Source organism: Accipiter gentilis, chromosome 33, assembly GCF_929443795.1.
Source record: "Accipiter gentilis chromosome 33, bAccGen1.1, whole genome shotgun sequence".
NCBI classification, from domain to species: Eukaryota; Metazoa; Chordata; class Aves; order Accipitriformes; family Accipitridae; genus Astur; species Astur gentilis.
In genome coordinates, this window is record NC_064912.1 from 20,452,171 (window position 1) to 20,471,788 (window position 19,618).

General features: G+C 52.1%; 1 protein-coding gene across 1 annotated transcript in view; it reads left to right on the forward strand.

Moving 5' to 3' along the window:
* HS3ST4 (heparan sulfate-glucosamine 3-sulfotransferase 4) overlaps positions 1 to 14,749 on the forward strand; it is a 65,569-nt gene extending 50,820 nt beyond the window's left edge. Inside the window, 1 exon segment of the mRNA XM_049791484.1 lies at positions 14,104 to 14,749. Coding sequence (XP_049647441.1) covers positions 14,104 to 14,740 — 637 coding nt within the window. The 3' untranslated portion in view covers positions 14,741 to 14,749.
* Positions 14,750 to 19,618: the final 4,869 nt, after the last annotated feature.

Sequence of the window (19,618 nt, forward strand, 5' to 3'; positions counted from 1 at the left end):
TCTGGTACTGTGTTAGGATAACATCCAGATACATCTGAAGTGTGGAATTTATTTACTGTTTTTCCCTGAAAAGCTTTTAGCATGATACAGCAGCAGTACTTTCACTTAGGCAGCTGTTATTGTCAGGGTTTTTTCCTTGGTAGAAGTAAATTTTCCAGAAGATGAAAAAAGGACTCCTCGCAATGTATAGCTCCATACTACTACATTTTAATATTCTATTTTCATGGCCTTCCTTCTCAGGAGGGGCCGATCTTTGGGAAACAGGAATGGTTTGATCTGCCCAGTTGAGTCAAATCAGTATTTAAAGTGAACTGGACTGTGTGTATAGCACTCTCTTCCTCAGCTGTATCTTTTCCATATCAAACTGGCTTTTCCAGGAACCGCAGCCAGCAATAACAATAGCATGCATTATCAACAGTCTTGAAACTTCCACAGATATTACTTGGCAATCAGCAAGGCAAAGCTGGATAGAGATGCTTCTGTGTGGGTGCCTGCGCAGTTCCGCACAGATGCCCACCAGCCGTGTTCGGGACAGGAGGACGTGGCCGGCTGCACTGGGGCTCCTCCTGCTGCGTGTCTGAGGTGAGTTCCCACCTTGGGAATGGGTCTTCCCAAGCAAGTGGGAAGGGAAGGTCTGCGATGGCCTGCTGCCAACAACGTGGGAAGGGAAGGTCTGCGATGGCCTGCTGCCAACAACGTGCACTGGATCTAGTGTTTCGGAGAGGATTTCTGTCCTGCAGGCATAGGCCAACGCGTTTATCGGCATTTCACGTAGTTCACGCCCCTTTTATCTGTGGGCGTGCTGGGGACGGGCACGTGGGCAGGCACGGCTGCAATCCCGCGGCTTTCCCGAGGTTGCGGAGTAGACTGGGACAGCCAGGGGAGCACGTGCATGCTTGTACGTGCTTCAGCTTAGCTGGCCTCTCGGCGCTGCTTGGGCACCAGCGTGCAAGGGGAAGGTGGAGGGAGCCCGGTGCCCCTGCCAAGCCCCGGGTACCGACCCCTGGCAGGGGCTGCTCCTGCCCGAGCTGGGGGAGCGGGGGCTGCAAACGGCTTTCCAGGCCAATCCAGGCGGTGACAGCTCTGCAGCACACAGTAGGTTCGGCTGATCTCAGAGGCGGGCAGTGGGGTTAGCTCGCTTGTGTCAGGGATTTCCCCCCCCCCCCCCCCCGGGAGTTTTTCATCCCACTCCAGCTGTATTGGTACTTTCCAAGCAGGTGTAGGGAAGGCGCTCCACCCTGCTCCCTTCTGCTCTGCTGCTGTCCTCACTCAGCCCCGTACTGAGCGTTAGCCCGTGCGTTCCCAGAGCCTGGAGGTGCAGGTGACACCCTCGGCTTGGCCACATCTTCTGAGCAGGCAGGGGAACAGGAGTGGGGAGAAAGAGGAGCACCGCTGTGCTTTGGAGGACCCACTTTGCAGAGCAAGCTGCCTGTGACTGAGACATGGTATTGGGACACCCCAGGTTTTTCAGAGCTAGTTTGTATTTATTTGCTCATTAAAGAGCTGCTGTTTGCTCCCCAAACTATCTGAACTCCTTCTGCAAGACCAAGCCTCCCTTGAGTGTGGAGCTCGCCATGGTTACACACAGTCCTGAGGGTGGGCATGCTTCTTTTTGGGATGGCTGCTTGCTTTCTTCTTAGCCCTAGGATTTATACCAAGTCATGGATGTCCAGGTCTTTTCCCTTCCTCCTATGACAGTGGAAAATGAATGAGCTACCACTCAAGGGACATGTACCCATACATTGAAGGGAAACCTGGACTCGGAACAGCCTACCTTGACGTGAACATCCTCGGTGAAAGGAGGCAGGACTCGCCTCTGCCTCTGTCAGCGAGCCCCAGTTCCAGCACGTGTGTGAGAGGCAGGGTACTCGGACTACTGCTGCTTTGCTATAACTGTGGTTAATACAGTAATTAAATCTGGTAGATGACACTGAGATATTCCCGGTGAATAGGATCACAGCACTTCTGGAGAGAATGGTAGTGAGGCTTCGTCAAAACAGTTTTGACTGCAGTGGTCGTTTCCAGCCTTTTTCACAACTTGTTTCATGGCTGAGCACTGACCAACAATAAATCTTACACTAAAATTGGAGAGATTCGGCCAAATTTATGCCTGGTAAAACCAATGTCACACCGAACATGCATCTCCAGCCACAGGGCTGAGATTGCTTTGCACAGTCAAAGCCAAGTGGTGCCAAGGGCCGTGCTTGTGAGCCACCTGAGATGGTGTGTGCCGGCACAGATGTGCCGAGCACTTCCAGCCGTGCCAGGAGCTTGCAGAGCTCTGGTGGCTCTTTCTAGGCAGGCTGCTGGACCAGGCCAGGCAGCTCAGGGGTCAGCACACCCCTATGCATTCGCCGTGGCTGCTGGTGAGAAAGGTGGTGGTTAAGGGCACCCCCCATTAGGAAAGCAGTAAAATCATAGCAGCACTATCTAATCTGAGGCTGTCCAATTTGTGTGTGAGCTGTGCAGTCAGATGGGCAAGGGATTTCGGCACAAGGCAACAGCCATATCCCAGAGGAGATCCACTTGAGTAAAGAACAGAAGAAAGCAAGATTTAGCATTAAGATCATAATTTCAGATTGCATTGTGCGAGCATCAACAATCTATATACATGAGAGTCTTTGGGGAACACAATGCTGTAATAGCTATCCAAGCCAGCCTGAACAGCGAGGGTTATTTTTAATTGCAACTGAATGGATCTAACCTTGTGATGTCTGTTCACAAAGCATTGCTGGATTAATACAGGTTCCATAGTTGCTTCTGCTAAAAGACTTTAATGGATCAGCTTAGTTCTCTGCTCCATGATTATAGCATTCTTACCCGCCTATCATGCATGAGCCAGATGGTCCCAGTGAAATTGGAGCATATTTATATTTTTGTCTGCTACTCAGCCAGCTGCCCACTGATTTTGTTGCATAGTGGTAGGAGGAGAGGAGCCTTCCTGGGTGAAGTTCACCCACTTCTTTCCCTAGCCCCGGTATCTCCCTCACCTCCTAAAATGCATTGAAGGAACCACGGAAGGGTTCTCTCCCCAGGACTGCCTGGGAGGCTTGCCTGGCTGGCCGTGGAGGGCAGCTATGCTCCCACGGCAGCAGTGCAGCACTGTCTCCTGGCATGGATTCATCTGCTTCCCAGTGCACACGGGGATGTTTTCAGTTCTATTGGCAATGAGAGCCATTAAGAAGGTACAAGTACTAAAGAGATCCTGAGCAATGCCTATAAAATCTCTGAATCCCTGACAGAATCAATAGCAGGCTCTCAGGAGTAACTTCTTATCCAGGCCAACTTAAGCACATGCCAATGAGTCGTTAAAGATTTTGCATTTTGTGGAGACACAGAATCCCTTTCTTTGCGATTGTTGGACTCCAGACTGGGCGAGACAATGAAAAATCACATTAGAAATAGACTGTACTCCAAAGGCATTTTCCTCAGCGTCTGGGAGGGTGGCTCGAATGGTGCGGCATCCTTCCTCCAGGCGTATGCCCAGCCACTGCCAGCGGTGCCCTGCGAGCCTGGGCTGCCTGCACCGTCGCTGGAGGGGAGCCCTGTCCTTTGCGATTTGTTGCAATGAGAGGCACAGACCCCTCTGGCCATGCCTGCGAGGAAAGCAGAGGTGGAGGAGCAAGAGAGGGAAGGAGAGAGCTGGGGAGCCGTGTCCCATGAAATGGAAGTCCCGAGGCTGGACCTGGGATGCAGCCAAGCCTTTGCGGTGTCCTGAGCTGTGCCCCACTAGGCACGCTTGCCTCCTCTTGGATAACTTTGCTATTGACACAATTTCCAATTTGGCATTTTGGTTACCGTAGCAACTCGATGCTGCCATTCTCTGATCAGATCAGCTCGCCGTCAGTCAACACCACGTTAGCACCTGCGTTGGTATGGCAACGCAGGACCATTCTCCATCCTGGCTGAGCTGCTGCGGGAGGGATGGCTCCAGGCGGCCCCCGAGGGCAGCGGCAGCACTGGGGGCACAGTTGGCCCTGCTGCGGGGCGGTGAGATGCTCCCAAGCCTGGGCTGCTCCTTATTCCCCTGGCTGCAGCGGGACCCGGGGCTGCCCCCTGCTCTGGCCATAGTGTCCTGGGCTCCCGAGTCCTGCAACGGCCTGGGAGACGCTGGGGAGATGCTCAGCGGGGACGTGGCTGGCATGGAGCAAGGAAGCATCCTTGCAGTCTCAGACCGCCCCTCATGAGTGTTTTGCGTGGACACCAAATGGCTTTGCAAACTTTGGGACAAGGGAAAGCTGCTCGTCTTGGAGAGGGAAACCAGTGGTCCCCAGGCAGCCCTTAATTTGGGGTATTAAGTCCTGCAAGAGCAGAGCTCAAGTCACAGAGAAGGGTGGTTCACCCCCTTCTCCCACAGCCACCACCTCCAAACCATTAAACTCTTTCAGTGAACCTCCTGGGGGAGATTTGTTTTGCTTTAGCCCCAGTCTGAACTGGCACCCACTTTTCTGAAAGTGCTTTACAATTTGCGTTTAATGTTTTTTAACAGACATGTGCAAGCCATTTGAATTAGAGCAGTATGAATCTATTAGGCAGCGACAGATGCAGGTTTTGTGTCTCTTATTAGAAGGGATTGGATTCTGAGGTTTAGTGATGTGCAAAGGATTGGACTTTGGAGAGATTAAAATTATTTTCAGCGTTAAGCACAATATTTCTAAGCTAATGCACTCAGTCTTGAATATAGATTCACAGACCAAAAAGATTATAAAACATTAAACCTATGTAAATTCAGCTGTAAATTTATGTTTGAACAAATTCAACGAGAGATTTGACTTGGGGGCTTACAGCAAATAGGTTCTGCTTTTAATGCGTATTGCAGTCTTCAGTTGCAATGCCATTCTCCCCTTGAAAGTCCCACGCCTGCTGAATTACTGGTAGGTCACAGTTGACAGCTCAAGCGATTATACCAGAATGTGTTAATAATAAAAAGGAAAATGACTTCATGTTTGTCTTTTCAGAAGACAAAAGCAGATGTTTGCTCTACCCTGAGGAGCAGCAGAGATGAGCTCCATGGGCAGGTGACGCTGTTGCAGCACCTGGCCGTTGCCTCTTTTGGATAGCAATCGTGCAAATCCGTGTCCTTCTCTGTGGTTCTCCAAGCCCTGGGAGTTGCTGTGAACTTTTTTCTCTTGTGGAGAACATGAAAATACAGTTAACAAAGACTCCTTTTGAGTGGGATTGCAGGAAACCTGCAACATCGTGAACAAGCTGCCTACACAGAGATAAATGACAGCTGTGACTGAAGGAATAAACAAGATAATCTGGATTTAAATAAACCACAAGGGGATTTTGGCAACATGCAAATTCACAAATTTATAAAATGTATCCTTTGAAAATAAAGAGCTTGTCTGAAGCCAGCAGTTAAGAACAATTACTACAGCACATTTTCCCAATGAGGGCTTAGAGCTCGCCTTTGCCACAAACCAGAGGAGAGTGGGAGCCAGATGTCCTGCCCATCGCCGCACAGCCGCTGGGTGCCAGTTTTATGCACAGAGAAAAAAACTTGAAGAAGTGACGCAGCAAGTCCCCTGTCCAACTGGGGAGCTGCAGGAGCGGTGGGGGTGCTGGGGAGCATGCAGAGCAGCGTGGCCCTCCTTAGCCGCCAGGCCACAGCACTGGGGAATGAACAGGAAAGGAGAGAAATATCAAAAGCCCAAGCAAGCACCCAATAATACATATTTGATCATCTGCTTGGAGGACCAGGTAATTCCTGGATCCAAGCCCAGGAATGGCAATAAAAGTTTCATTTTGACGTTGCACAGCACAGAGATGCTGCTACCAACAAGCATGAAAAATGACGCCCATCCCTGTAACCGAGCAAAAGAGTCATTAACGGAGGATGGCGGTGGAACTCCTTCCAGTGGCTTGTTGTCATTGCCCCCCTTTTTCAGATGGGTAGCGATGGAGACAGAGGAGGGGCGGGAGGTGAGTAGAGACCAGTGGCAGGGCCATGAGTAGCCATGTCCCATTCCAACGCTTTATCTCCAGGGCTGCTCTGCAGAGGTGCATCAGGCGTGGTCAGCAGCATGGCAGTGCCTCTTTATCAACCAGCCTGGCATCGAAAGGGGAAGGAACGCTGCGAGAAAAGCCAAAGTGTGTCCAAGAGGCTGTGCAGTCTTCTCCAGGAGCAGAGCCCTGGCGCAGCACTGCAAATTGCTCTGCAGCAGCCACCGGAGGAGAGCGATCCGGAGCGTCGCATCCTGCCCAAGCATGCGGAGCTGGTTAGCATTCTGTCAGCACGCGTGCAATTAGGGCCAGAGCACATGGCAGCAGCTCTGTGAAGGTTAACTGCTCTGAGGAGTACTCGTGCAGTGCCAGAGACTCGGCTGCTCCAGGTTTAACACCCTAGTTATTCTCGACAACAGGAGCCGGTGGTGCCGTGTATTGTTCTCTGCTGCGTGCTTGGCAACAGCCATTGTGTGCAGCAGGACGTGTGCAGGACGCGCTGGTTCTTGGGGCTGACAGGCTCAAGACTCCTTCACAGCTGCCTTTGCACAGTGGGAGCTCAGCAAGGCAGTCCGTATGCCTGCCTAGGAGAGGCAGCACTCAGAAGGTAACTCTGAAACAAGGCAGAATTTGGGAAAAAGCATTTCTGTGCGTGCATCCCAGAGCTGCAGTAGTTCTGGTGCTCTGCAGGGCCGGGGTGCCTCGAGGACACACTGCAGATCCCAATGTTATCCTTAAAACCGTACAGCAAAAGCTGAATCTGCTTTTCCTCCTCTTTTCCTTGATCGCTACTTCCCTGCTGTCTCTTCTCAGTGTCAACCTATCTATCCATTTGTCTTTATTGTGCATGGAATTAAACACAGTCCTTAAATGTGGCAACACTTTCAGATTATTAGCTCTGCAATTTCTTGGCTCCTGTTTATTGTGATAACATCATCTGAAGGGGCTGTTGTAATTAATAGTTTGTTCGTGCTTCTTTTATAAACCCCTGGTGTGTTTGTTTTATACTTGAACATCAGCCACTAACACTTACTTCCACTGTATTGTCTGAAGTGTCCCTACCACAGAGAAAAGGCTTAGAGGTTTGGGGGGGTTTTGCAACAGCTTATTGAAACCATAATTTAAAGTAAAGACTAAGTAAGTATAATATTAAAGGCAAGACAGAGGGGACCAAAATCCTTGTTTACAAAACTCTCCATGAAGGAGCTATTGCCCTGGCATGGCAGTGCCTGGAAGGAGAGGGAGCCCCGCTCCTGGCTGTCTCCCAGCCCCTGCAAGCGGCAAGATGGGCAGGCACGGCAGCATGGATGAAGGAGAGCAGCAGTATTTTCTCTGAATTCTGATTAATTTTTATCTCTTTTAAAGCATTGTCATCTAAAAACTCACAAATCACAGCCACAATCTATAATACAGAGCAAAGGAAGGCTTGTACAAGCACCAGGTCCCTGGGTACCTGCCCAAATGTCCCAGGGGCTGCAGACAGCTCGCAGTGCCAGGGAGATGCTGGTCGGGGGGAGCTGGATCAAATGCACTACAAATACCATCAGTAACACCCTCCGGTCTCATTACACAGCCAGAGCATTGGCACAAGGGGCAAGGGCCCAGCCAGCCCCCATTTGCTCTGAGCTTTTAGTTTGAGACTGCACAGGCACTTATTTGCAGAACAGCATCTTGTCAGCTAGGAGAGAGACCAGATACAAAGATGTATTACAAAAAACCAATAAGCTAGTGGCTGTGGCTAGACCAATTCACACTGCAGCCGAGGTGCTAAGTAGCAGCGAGTGGTGATAACTTAAGCCCGGGAGCTCCCCCCCAGCCCGTCTGCTCCCCAAGCTCCTTGCTGCAGAGCAGATGTGCTGGTGGAGGCAGTGCTCCGGGTGGGCTGGGGCAGGTCTGCCTCTGCGATGCAGAGGGTCAGAGCAGACAACAGCAATGGTCCCCTGGAGCCCTATTGCCTGAGAGTCCATTGCTTGAAGTCTAGCAGAGCTTTTAGCATCTCATAGTCGCCACATTTTGACATTTGACAGCCTGTTGCATGCTGCCAGGGTGTCTGACTCTGAGGAGATGTCGTGGATTAACCCCAGCCAGCAACTAAGCACCACGCAGCCGCTCACTCACTTCCCCCTCCAAGTGGGATGGGGGAGAGAATTGGAAAAGAAAGTAAAACTCGTGGGTTGAGATAAAGAGAGTTTAATAGGACAGAAAGGAAGAAAATAATGATAATAATAAAATTACAATACTACTACTACTACTACTACTACTACTAAAAGAATTGGAATATACAAAACAAGTGATGCACAATGCAATTGCTTACCACTTGCCGAGTTAGTTCCTGAGCAGCAATCTGCCCTCCCCCCCCCCCCCCCCCCTCCAACTCCCCCCAGTTTATATACTGGGCGTGATGTCACATGGTATGGAATACCCCTTTGGCCAGTTTGGGCCAGCTGCCCTGGCGGTGTCCCCTCCCAACTTCTTGTGCCCCTCCAGCCTTCTTGCTGGCTGGGTGTGAGAAGCTGAAAAATCTTTGACTTAGTATAAACACTATTTAGCAACAACTGAAAACATCAGTGTGTTACCAACGTTCTTCTCATATTGTGTCCAAAACACAACGCTGTACCAGCTACTATAAAGAAAATGAACTCTATCCCAGCCAAAACCAGGACAGGAGCATACACCAGCTAATTCTGCCTTTGCTGGTCCCTCCTGCTCAGACAATTGCATAGGAAACCCAGCTTATCCTGTCTGAGACAGCACAAACAAGCGTGCGGTGCTGATACGCAGTGTCGGGGTAATTGAACACCATGGGGTAATGGTGTTTGGTGCTTGCCTGACAGTCCAACACCATTTGCAAGGTAGAAGGACTTCTACATGCTGCTCCTTCTCCTGTTACCCAGTCCACTGCTGTCTCAACTGATGCTCTCTTCACTCAAATATCAGAGCTGCCTCTTCCCGTTTCCCGTAGTGCCACATGCCACAGGTTCACTGCAATCCTGTTGGTCTGGTTTGATGCTCTTGTCTCAAAGCACTGATCCAAGCTCCCAGCAGCAGCCGCAGGAGCAGTAATGAGAGCCCCAGGTCGGCCTTCCCCAGAGCTTCACCCCTGTTATCAGCTCAGGTTCAAACATGCCCCTGGCCTGGAAGGGATGCTTTGGGAGAACCTGCAGGGAATGGAGACCTTAGGTATTCCTGTGGAGAGCTGGCAAAGGGAGCATCAGAGCTGGTCCAGCCCCTTCAAGCTTTACCATGGTGTAAAATGCAGGTTGGGATAAAGGGAGGGGGTGGAGAGCTCCGTACTCGCACCCTTGCAGAGCAGGACAGCAGTGAATATAGGGCCGGCACGAAAGATTAACACTGGCCAAGCACTGAGGAACAAGTCTATGGACCCTGTTGCTGCTTGATGTCATTCAGCAGCGAACTTAGCAAGACACAGGAGGGACTGGACCCCTCTGTGCATGTTAACCTTATCTAGAGTTGCCACTAACTACAGAGATTGGAAAGCGATACTAAAACTTTCTGCTTCAGGACTTCAATAAATCTTCAGTGATTGATAGCAATCAGGAGGAAAGGAGCATGGGCAGAGTAATCCCATAGCTGGTTGAGAGATTCTCCGTCCTTCCTTGGGGCTCCCATTTACTGCCTGGTGTCAAAGACAGGCGACCTGGCAGGAAAATTCCCAGTCACCACCCAGGCTGTGGTACCTCTGTCCCTGGGGGCTGGCAGCTCAGGTACTCTGGAGGTGCTCTGGGTGTTAGCACAGGACAGCAAGCAGCAGGGTAAAATGTGGTCTGCAGCTAGGTTGTGATAGAATCTGTTAAAAAGGAAATGCATACAAATTACTAGCTATAACTGATGATAAAATAACTATTTTGTGGAGCAAGGAACAGAAGAGTAACACATTGATTTTGGTAATTAATGGTTCAATAGAAACCTGTTCTAGGAACGCCCTGGGCAAAGTCACTGGATTGGAAGCTTCTTTATTCCCTGGTCTGTTCTTTGCTTCACTCCTCCACGTGTTCTCCGAGGCTGATTGCACAGCCCCGAGGACAGCCACAGGCGCTGGCTCCTGCAGCTCAGCTGCCGCTCCTCCTCGCAGGCTCCTACTCTTTCTCTGGAAGGTCTTTGGGGCAGAGATTTTGGCTCAGCCTGTGTGCAGTGCTCATCCCAACAGGGCTGGAAACGCCTCCAGCCACTGCTAAAGTGGTTTCCAGCACCAGATGCTGCCCTAAGCGCTGGAGCGTGGACCCTGGTGAGATCAATGTAGCACCATACCTGAGTCAGGAGCAGGTTGCAACATGCAGAGGACTGCAATGGCTAAACCTCAGACAGCACAGCCAGGAGTGGCATTGCCTCCTGGCATCTGGGTGGATGATGGATGGTGCAGCAGCAGGAGGGAGGCGGCAGCGCTGCGAGAACTCTGCCAGGTTAGGGCTAGATCAGATGTGGGGGGAGAACCGCAGCCAGCAATATCACTGTGCTGCTCGTGCCTCTCCAGGCAAGCGAGTGAGTACAGCAGAGGGTGGTGACAGAGGGAGTGATTGAGCCCCTGCAGCTGAGCGTGTTCGGAGCAAAACGCCTGATCCAAACAGAGAGCCTGGTAGCAGGGAAATGGAGTCATTGTTCAGAGGTCCTTGCTGGCCTGCTCTTCAGTGTCGTTTCTCTAAACAGCTTTTACAAGATAGTTTAGCTTGCTGCGTTGGCTCCTGGCACGGGCTCAGGGGGCTGGGTCCCAACACTGAGCCGCACCTGGCGATGCTGGGCCCAGGGTGTCTGGTGCTGCTGTGGGGAACGGATGCCCTGTGATCGTGGCCCTCATCCTTGCTGGAGGTGGGTTGCTCCCCCCTCCTCCACGGCCAGCAATTAGCACCTGGGCTGCAAGAGCAGTCACACAGAGCAGTGCTGCCTGGAGCTGCCCCCAGCAGCCCCCAGCCCTCCTCCTGTTCAGACCCCAGCTCTCCTCCTTCCTTTCACCACTCTGTCATATCAAGACCGAGACCTAGTTTCCATGCAGAAATTTTAGCCTTTTGGCTCCAAGTTTGTTAAGCAATATTTAAAAAATAAAAAATCAAACAGGAAATTTTACACAGCCACGCTTGGATTTTGTGGGCAATGCAGAAAGGACTGGTTCACTGCAAGCTTGCTGTGCATGTGAAGGCAGTGCCTGCCAAGGCCAGTGAGTGGGACGCTGCAGCGGGGAGATTTCTGCAGTGGGTCATATCCTGAAATTGAGGGTTATCTTTGGCCGGCTGCTCTCAAGACATGCTGCTGAGTGAATGCAATTTCCATGGGAATACAAACACCAGTCGGAATCATGCAGAGACTGAGCAGTCAGGTCAGCCCCGGTGCAGCCCTGGGAGCTTGACAGGATGCCCTTGCAGGGTCGGTCCCCAGCCACTGCTCCCTGCGGCCAGTGGTGCCAGTGCCCAGCTGGCTGCTGCCCCCGGCCATTGCGGCAAGCTGGAGCGCGGGTACTGCGTGGTGCTGGGGAGGGGAAACCCTGGCCTGGCCATCAGTGATGCTCTCCTGTCTGTCAGACACTTGTGGAGAGCAGCAGGGAGCACTTCTGCTCCAGCCCTCCTTGGGGCAAGCGCTGCCTGCCCACGTGCTCAACCTCCCGGTCTCATTTTCTGTGCACGTCCCTTGCACCACTCCCTTACACAACCGAAGGGCTCAGCCGAAGGGCAGTGGGCACCTGAGATCTCAATCCCTGATCACGCTGTGGCCTTGCTGTGATGTGGATAGCCATAAAAGATGCTTCCTTCCCACAGGGCTGTTAAAGCCGGGTGCTGGATCCCCCCCAGGAAAGCCAGTCTGTAATTCTGCAGCATCTGCAGTCCGCAAGTGCTTGCATGCCTCTTAATTTGTTCAGGCTTTTCTTAAAGGAAAAATACCTCAGCATGCATCATTGCACCTGATCCATGCTCCTTGTGTATCACTGCTACTCAAATGGCTGATGCAAGGCAAGGACAAAGCACCAAAGTGCTCCGGGCAGAAGGCAGGACTGCAGACACCCCACCATGTTGGGAAGGCAGCTCTGGCAGGGCACGACGCTGGAGGGACGAGCTCCCTGGCAGGGCCTGGCCACCGGCATGCTGGCCCTGAAACTGGTGAGCTGGAGTCCTGCAGCCCGGCTCCCCGCAAACCCCCATTGCCAGGACTCAGCTAGAGATTTTTCAACAGGAAAGATGCTGGCTGCAGGAGAGGGGGAGCCATGGGACCTGCTGGCCTCTTCACCCAAAAATGCTGAAGGCGCAAGCAGCCCTGTGGCAGCACCAAACCCGCCTTTGCTCTTGCCTTGACAGGAGACCCAGCACCTCCTCCAGCAGCATCTTGGCAAAACAAGCCCAGCTGGATGGATTACACCAGCAGTAAATACACAAATTACGGAGAGGTTTAAAGCAAGCTGATGCATTTAGCAGTCACAAAGACGAGGCAACACTGACAGGCAAATCTAGCTGGGCCTTGCCTGACAGCCACTTCTGCTTGCAGACTTCAGCTGCGTAATTCCTGAAATGGCTGTTTCCCGCGGCTCGGCGGTTTGACGTCAGCATCGCTGCGGTCGACAGTGCCCAAGGTGCTCTTACAGAACCATTTCCAGCCTATTCACATTGTTTTCTCACCATATGTTGGTACTAAAAATAGTTGCAATATGAAGGGATAATCCTGTAAGACCCCGAGCATCGCCATCCTCCGTGTCTGCTGCAGAAGACCTGGCCACTGCCGCAAGTGCTTCCCGCGATTAGTGACACCGCTCCTCCTCATTCCTCCCAGGCAGCAGGACCATCAGGGACCCCATCTTCACATTAGTCAACAACAGGTTAAACTGCTTCGTGTGGGTGTGCCTAGGTACAAGTGTTGGAGAAGCTTAAGATAAAAATATTGTTAAAACACACTTAAGAAGCAGCCAATACTGTGCCTGTAAAACCTTTGAACAGGTACACTGTGGGTACAGAAAGCCTTGGATGGGCGCGCTCCGGCAGACGCGGCTGTGCACGCAGCTGCCGCAGCTCCGTGGCCTCCTGCGTTGTCTCACCTCACCTGGTGCTGGGAAAGGGCGGGGGGGAGGGTTGGCAGCGCGTCTCCCACGCTGCACGGGTCAGCGCCTGCACGGGGTCACTGCTGGCCGGCGAGGCGGGTGTTCCGCAGCTTTTGGGATCCAGCCCGTTTCCCACTCGGGCATCTCTATTGCAGGTGACATAGCAGATGCCAGAGTGGAGCCCTGGGGGCAGGGGGCACGGCGGCAGGGCTAGGGCTGGCCACGGCCACGGCCACGGTGTGTGCAGGAGCAGGAGGGGGGTAGCTGCCTGGTTCGTGGCACTGCCCTCCAGCCTCTCCAGCACTCGGCAGCCGAGGAGGTGTGAAAGAGGCTGTAATGCTCTTGCAGGGACATCATTTAATACCTTCCGGCTTGCTATGATAATCTTTAACTGGGGGCAGCTGGGACAAGCATTTACCTCTTCATTTTCTTAGATATAAATGCTATCTTGCTGCAGTTTCATTTTACAATATGGTAATATGCTATCCAGGAAAGTCTTGCTACATGCTAATTTATCCAGTAGGCAAATTCCTTTTGGCTAATAAAAGTGCTTGCACAGGAAGCTCAAAACCCAGCAGCAATTAATTATTGACAGAGCATGTGAATTAGAGATAAAAGAAAAGTCATTCTTTCTCACACACAAGATAGTAAATAAATTTAATTATTGTACTAGAAGCAAGGGATCTTATTCTGTATTAAGTTTTATTAGCTGAGACATTTAAAAGCATGTCATCATAACAAAAAGGTCTTGTGTAATCCTAACTGCACCACTCTGGTACAAGGCTCTGAAGTGAATAGGCTTAATTGAGCAAATGGAAGCAGATGGCTTGCTGAACAGACAGGTATTGTACAGGTTTATTGTCAATTAACTTTTGTCTACATATGCCTATGGCGAATTGACTGTATAATGTGTTACCAAGGCTGATTTAACACTTCAGGTGCCCACCATGTCCAGGGTCCGAGAAGAAACAAAGCCAGAAGTGCTTTGGTCCCTGGGTCCCACAGGTGTGGCAGCATCCCTCCTTCTGAACATCCCGACAACACCTGCATGGGGCAGGAGGGACACTGAGGTGTCTGGCCATGCCTGGCACCTTGCTAACCACCCGTCCTCTGCTTCTGTGCAGGAACGTGATGCCCAAGACGCTGGACGGCCAGATCACCATGGAGAAGACCCCCAGCTACTTCGTGACCAACGAGGCCCCCAGGCGCATTCACTCCATGGCCAAGGACACGAAGCTGATCGTGGTGGTGAGAAACCCAGTCACACGGGCCATCTCGGACTACACGCAGACGCTCTCCAAGAAGCCAGAGATCCCCACCTTTGAGGTGCTGGCCTTCAAGAACCGGACCCTGGGGCTGATCGATGCCTCCTGGAGCGCAATCCGCATCGGGATCTATGCCCTGCACTTGGAGAACTGGCTCCAGTACTTCCCCCTCTCCCAAATCCTTTTTGTCAGTGGCGAGAGGCTCATCACTGACCCAGCTGGGGAAATGGCTAAGGTCCAGGACTTCTTAGGCCTCAAGAGGATTGTGACAGAGAAACATTTTTATTTTAATAAAACCAAGGGGTTCCCCTGTCTAAAGAAGCCAGAGGACAGCAGTGCTCCCCGGTGCTTGGGCAAGTCCAAGGGTCGAACTCACCCCAAAATAGACCCAGACGTCATACACAGACTGCGGAAGTTTTACAAACCCTTCAATGTCATGTTTTACCAAATGACAGGCCAAGATTTCCAGTGGGAGCAGGAAGAAAGTGATAAGTAGAACCATGAAATCAGGAAAAAGGTTATTTTCTTTTGAGATGCAAATCATCATTAGAGACCCAAAAGTCACTCGGGGCTAGAGGCTCAGCCTTGTGAGCACAAGACTCTTGCGCTGTTAGGGTTGCAGCCAAAGCTGCCCCGCGTTTCCAGCTCTGGAACCTTAGTGGCACATCACCTGGGGTTGCATTTGGGCTCTCCCCCCTGTGATGCTGAGGGGGATCAGGGGGTGGGTGGGAGGAGGAGGAGGCAGAGGGAGCAGGGTTCCTCAGGGTGATGGGATGCTTCGTGTTGACATTTCACTGCTGATGTCCCCCTTGCAGCCAGGCAGGCAGGACCAGCACCACCTGCCATGGCTAGCTGAGCGGGAGGGTGGCTCACAAAACCCCGCAACACCGGGAAAAACCCATAGATTTGATTTCTCCTGCCCTGGCTGTTAGTTTTGCCCAGACAGCAGCATCAGATCTGGTAAATTCAGGACACGTGCATTCACATGCACACTGGCATTTGTGTGTGGAAGGAATAAAGCCAGTTATGCTGCAAAGGAACTATGTACAGAAACTTCATTTGCACCAGACATTTCAATTACTTGTTGCACTAAAACTAGTATTTACCAAGTGCCACAAAACACCTGGGCCCAATTCTCCTCTGACTGATGGGTGTATCGCCACTGTTGGAAGAGAGTCGTTCCTGCTTTGCTGGGCTGCTCAGTGAGATCAGAACCGGGGCCTCCCTTGGACTCCCCCGCTCCTCCGGGAAGCCGTACCGAAGGCCATTCCCAGGCATCCGCTTGGAGTGAGCAGGGGTCTCACCGCCCAGCCAGGCTGCTGAGGTGCGTTGTGGAGCCACGTGCGCCCATGCAGCACCCCCCAGCAAGGCCATGCTGTGCCCTGCTCCGTGGTTTGGAGCCAGGCGTTCCTGGTGGGAACCGAGGGGCTGACTGTAGGGCAGAGGTATGGGGGACAGCCCCAGCGTAGGGTTTGGGCAGGGCTGACTGTCGGAGCGTCTGGCACTGCCCTTCATTTGCACCTTGAAAACGAGAGCTCTGCTGCTTGCTGTTGACAGCCAGGTTTGCAAAATGGAGAAGCAGCCTTCATCTTTACTTCAGAATTACAAAAGAGCAATTAATTCCCAGGGTGAGTACTGCTCTGCGCAAAAAATGTGTGCTTTCTAGTGGAAATGACCACGTCAACCAAATTTGCAAATCCTGGTAGAAACTGTAGAATAAACCCATATCCCAACTGGATCCTCCAGCAACGTGATGAGAGCTGCATGCTGGAACCAGTGGAGAGCAGGCCAGCAGCACTTTGACACAGCTGCGCTGTTTCCATCTCCATTACTGAGAGAAAAACAGAAAGAGAGGGAACAAAAGGAAGAATGCAGATCTCCTGTTGCTGAAATGTTCCCTTCACATGGGTGATTTCTAAGGGCACTCAAATATTGCTGGCCGCTTTCTTTGTTTTAACGAGTGGTAAGAATGCCTCCCTGGTGGAGCATAGCTGTGTGTGAGTCCCCTGTCCCCTTTCAGGTGGGTCCCTGGCTGTTGGAAAGCAGGAGAGATGCAGCATGAGATCGCTGTGGGAGGACCAAGACTCAGTTTTGATTAAGGTGGCAAGAAATCCCTGCTGATTCAGCTAACCAAATGAAATCACTGTTACGTTGTGTAACAAGCTGAACCTGCTTTGAGTTTCATGGCCTGTTGTGTGGTTCATTATGCCATGAAGTGGTGCTGGTGCCTTGGAGTGGATGAAAAAGAGCTGAAGCCATTTGGAAAATTTACACCATGGGCCATGCTGGAGGGGCACCGCAAGGTCCCTGCTAACGTCACGTCAGTTCCTATTAGCCTGATTAGATTTAAAAACAGCTCCTGACATAACATAGCTTTTCACAGTCCCACAAATCCTGAAATTATTACATGAAAATTGGAAGTATGTAATAGGAATAATTTTACAGTGTTTCACACATTATTAAAATGTCAGATCAGATCCTAAGTGAAAACTGTTGTTACACAATTTGGTGCAAGCTCGTTGGATTCAGTTGGAGGTTGAGGGGCTTATTGAGGCCCAGTGTCCAGGCTCCTCACCAGAGGGATATCCAGAAATGTTTGCCTGTTCCCAGCATGCTGCAGCCCCGACGCTGCAGCGGGCTGGCCCTGACGGTGCTGAGCAGAGCCTGCCAATGGAGACGGCGGGACCGGCGGCCCTGGCTGCCTGCCGGAGGGGCTTGGCTCCGGCAGGACACCATCCCAGGTCACGGCTTGGTTGGGACCTGGCAGGTTGGCAGCTGCACGCAACCCCAGCTGTTAGGGCCATCAGCGTGGCACTGTGCATTGCCTTTGTGGCGAAAGCTTGGACTCTCTCAGCCCCCATCCACGGCTTAACCAGGAGCAGGTCTTCACTAAGCAAGGTCTCCTTGAGCTTGAAAGAGCCCCTGAGAACCCCTGTCCCCAGCCAGCCGGTCTCCCTGCCCACCCCAGCCTTGGTCTGGTCTGGTCCGGCCCGAGCACTGCCCTGTGTCTGTCTCCCTGGGTGCTCGGGCTGGCTTCTCCCTGGAAGAGCCTCTGGTCCCCGACTGCCATCAAGCCACCGTCACTCTTCTCATCGTGCCCCTCACTGGAGGGACAGGAGGTGTGAAAACGCATGTTTGTCTGAGAATTACGACCCAATGAAGCACCCCCTTAGGGAGGTCATGGCGTGCGGCGGGGCCGGGCCGGAGCGTCCGTCCTGCGGTGGGATGAAGCACAGTTGCGCCTGGGGCTCAGTCCTGGAGCTGGAACAAGGCCCTGGAGCAGGGATGCAGAGGAGGGTCCTGCAGGAGGGCTCCCAGCGTAGGGCTCCAGAGCAGGACACAGCCGGCCCTGGCCCCCGGGCCCCCCAGGAGGGGCCACCCGATGGTTTACAGAAGCGGGGCGGGTGGTGGGAGGTGCTGCGCCTGCCCCGGACTCTCGCTCCCGTTCGTTCTGCCATATATTCAGAGGTTTATTTTTTATATTGGCTGCAATCTCCAGCTTGGGAGGAGCCACCAAGCGCCTGGTGGCAGAGGAGGCCCCACTCTTCCGCCTCTGAGCGGCTGCCCCACGGACACCGACCGCCCCAGCACGATGGGACGGGACCCACTCCCCTCCCCAGGGGCCACCGCGGCACTACCAGCCCCTTCGCAGCGCTGGAAGGGAGCGGAGCGTGCCAGCCACCCACCCTGGGGGGCGGGTGGGGGGCACGGGTGGCACAGGGGGGGCCTCTGGGGTCATTTATTCTCTTTTCTGTTTTTCTGAAATGCACCCCGTGTCTGCCATGCTAATGCAGGGGCTTGACAGGGGAATTATTTTCTATCTGGCCGGAGAGTGGCCTGCCAAATGAGAGTGAGTCAGGTTAATAACACTTTTTTTTTAAACTATTCAAATGTCAGCATTAGAATACACAGGAAATTGAATTTTGTATTTGATTTCAATTAACAAAGCATAAATTATATTTAATTTTATACACAGACTGGGTGATTCATTGTTCTGGAAAAGCTGGTACTTTATGGTTCAGAGACTGGAAATGGAGAGTTAATCTTTTCTGAAACCAAACTGCTGTGCTGTCGCCTCCTCCCAAACGCGTCTCTGTCTGTCGGTGTCACTCTGTACCTGAACAGTATGAAAATCCTGAACTGAACACTTGAACCCACAGCACTAACAATAAAACATTGTAGCAGCTGCATTTCTCTGCTCCATTTCTCCCAGCCCCGCCAGCAGCACCAACACCCAGCAAGTGGCAGACCCATGGCCACTGGCCATGGCCTGCCACCAGCCAGCCCAGCCCTGAGCAGCTGCTCTGACCTGCTCCGCAGGATGCGGCCCCACGGGTGCCAAAAGGGCCAGGGGAAGGCGCATGCCACAGCCGGGACCGGGACCAGGACCAGGACCAGGACTGCCTGGGCCAGCACCCAGCCTGCAGGGTCGCAGGCATGGGGGAGTTTCCAACCCGTTGGGCAGCATCCCCAGAGATGTCCTGCATGACATCAGGTCAGGGACCCATGGAGAGCACAATCCCCGCTTTCCTCTGCTGGCAGGGACCAGCCACTGGCCCCCAGACCCAGGACTGCCTCAGCTGGGGACAGCAGGTTTGTTCCTGCGGTGGGGGGGCAGCATGATGTGCCCCTCCGGTGGGGCACAGCAGGATTGTCCCTGACGTGGGGGGCAGATTTCCTCGTTGGCCTCACAGCTCAGGGTGCACCTCCCAAGGTCACAAAGAACAAATCCCTGAGCAATGCCTGGGAAGTTTCACTTCCTGCTGATTAAGGATAAATCAGTGGGTAATAAAAGGAGAGAGAGGGCTGGCTGCCAGGCAAAGAAATTAGGGGGAAAATTTTTTTATCTTATTTTGTGTGCATAATTTCCTGCTAGTTTGAAAAAACCTATTTCACAGCACGGCCCTATTGTGTCATCTGATAAAAACCACTGAAAAACTTTTATCAACAAAATTAGGAAGTAGTGAACTATAAAATTGCTAATTATTTTCTAGTAAATTTACTTTTAAATAACTTTAGACACCAATTACAGGCACCATTAAGCACCATTAACACTGGGTATATTTACCAAACAAGGATGGAATACTTATTATTCAAATCAAGATCATTTTGGTGTAGATTTTGCTGTTTGGAAAGCAGTCCCCTCTTACCAGATGTTTAAAAAGTCATCACAAGATCAATTACACCTCAAATGTAGTCAGATTCCTAATATTTGAATTGTGGCATGATATAATTGAGCCCTTGAAAAAAACACCTGTGTGAGCAGGGACCGTAACCCCGAGGAGCTGCCCCAGCAGTGCCTGCACCGGGCCAGGGCCAATGTGTTCCTCTCTTGCTAGCCCTGAGAAAGCGAGTCCCACATTGGAAGAGACAG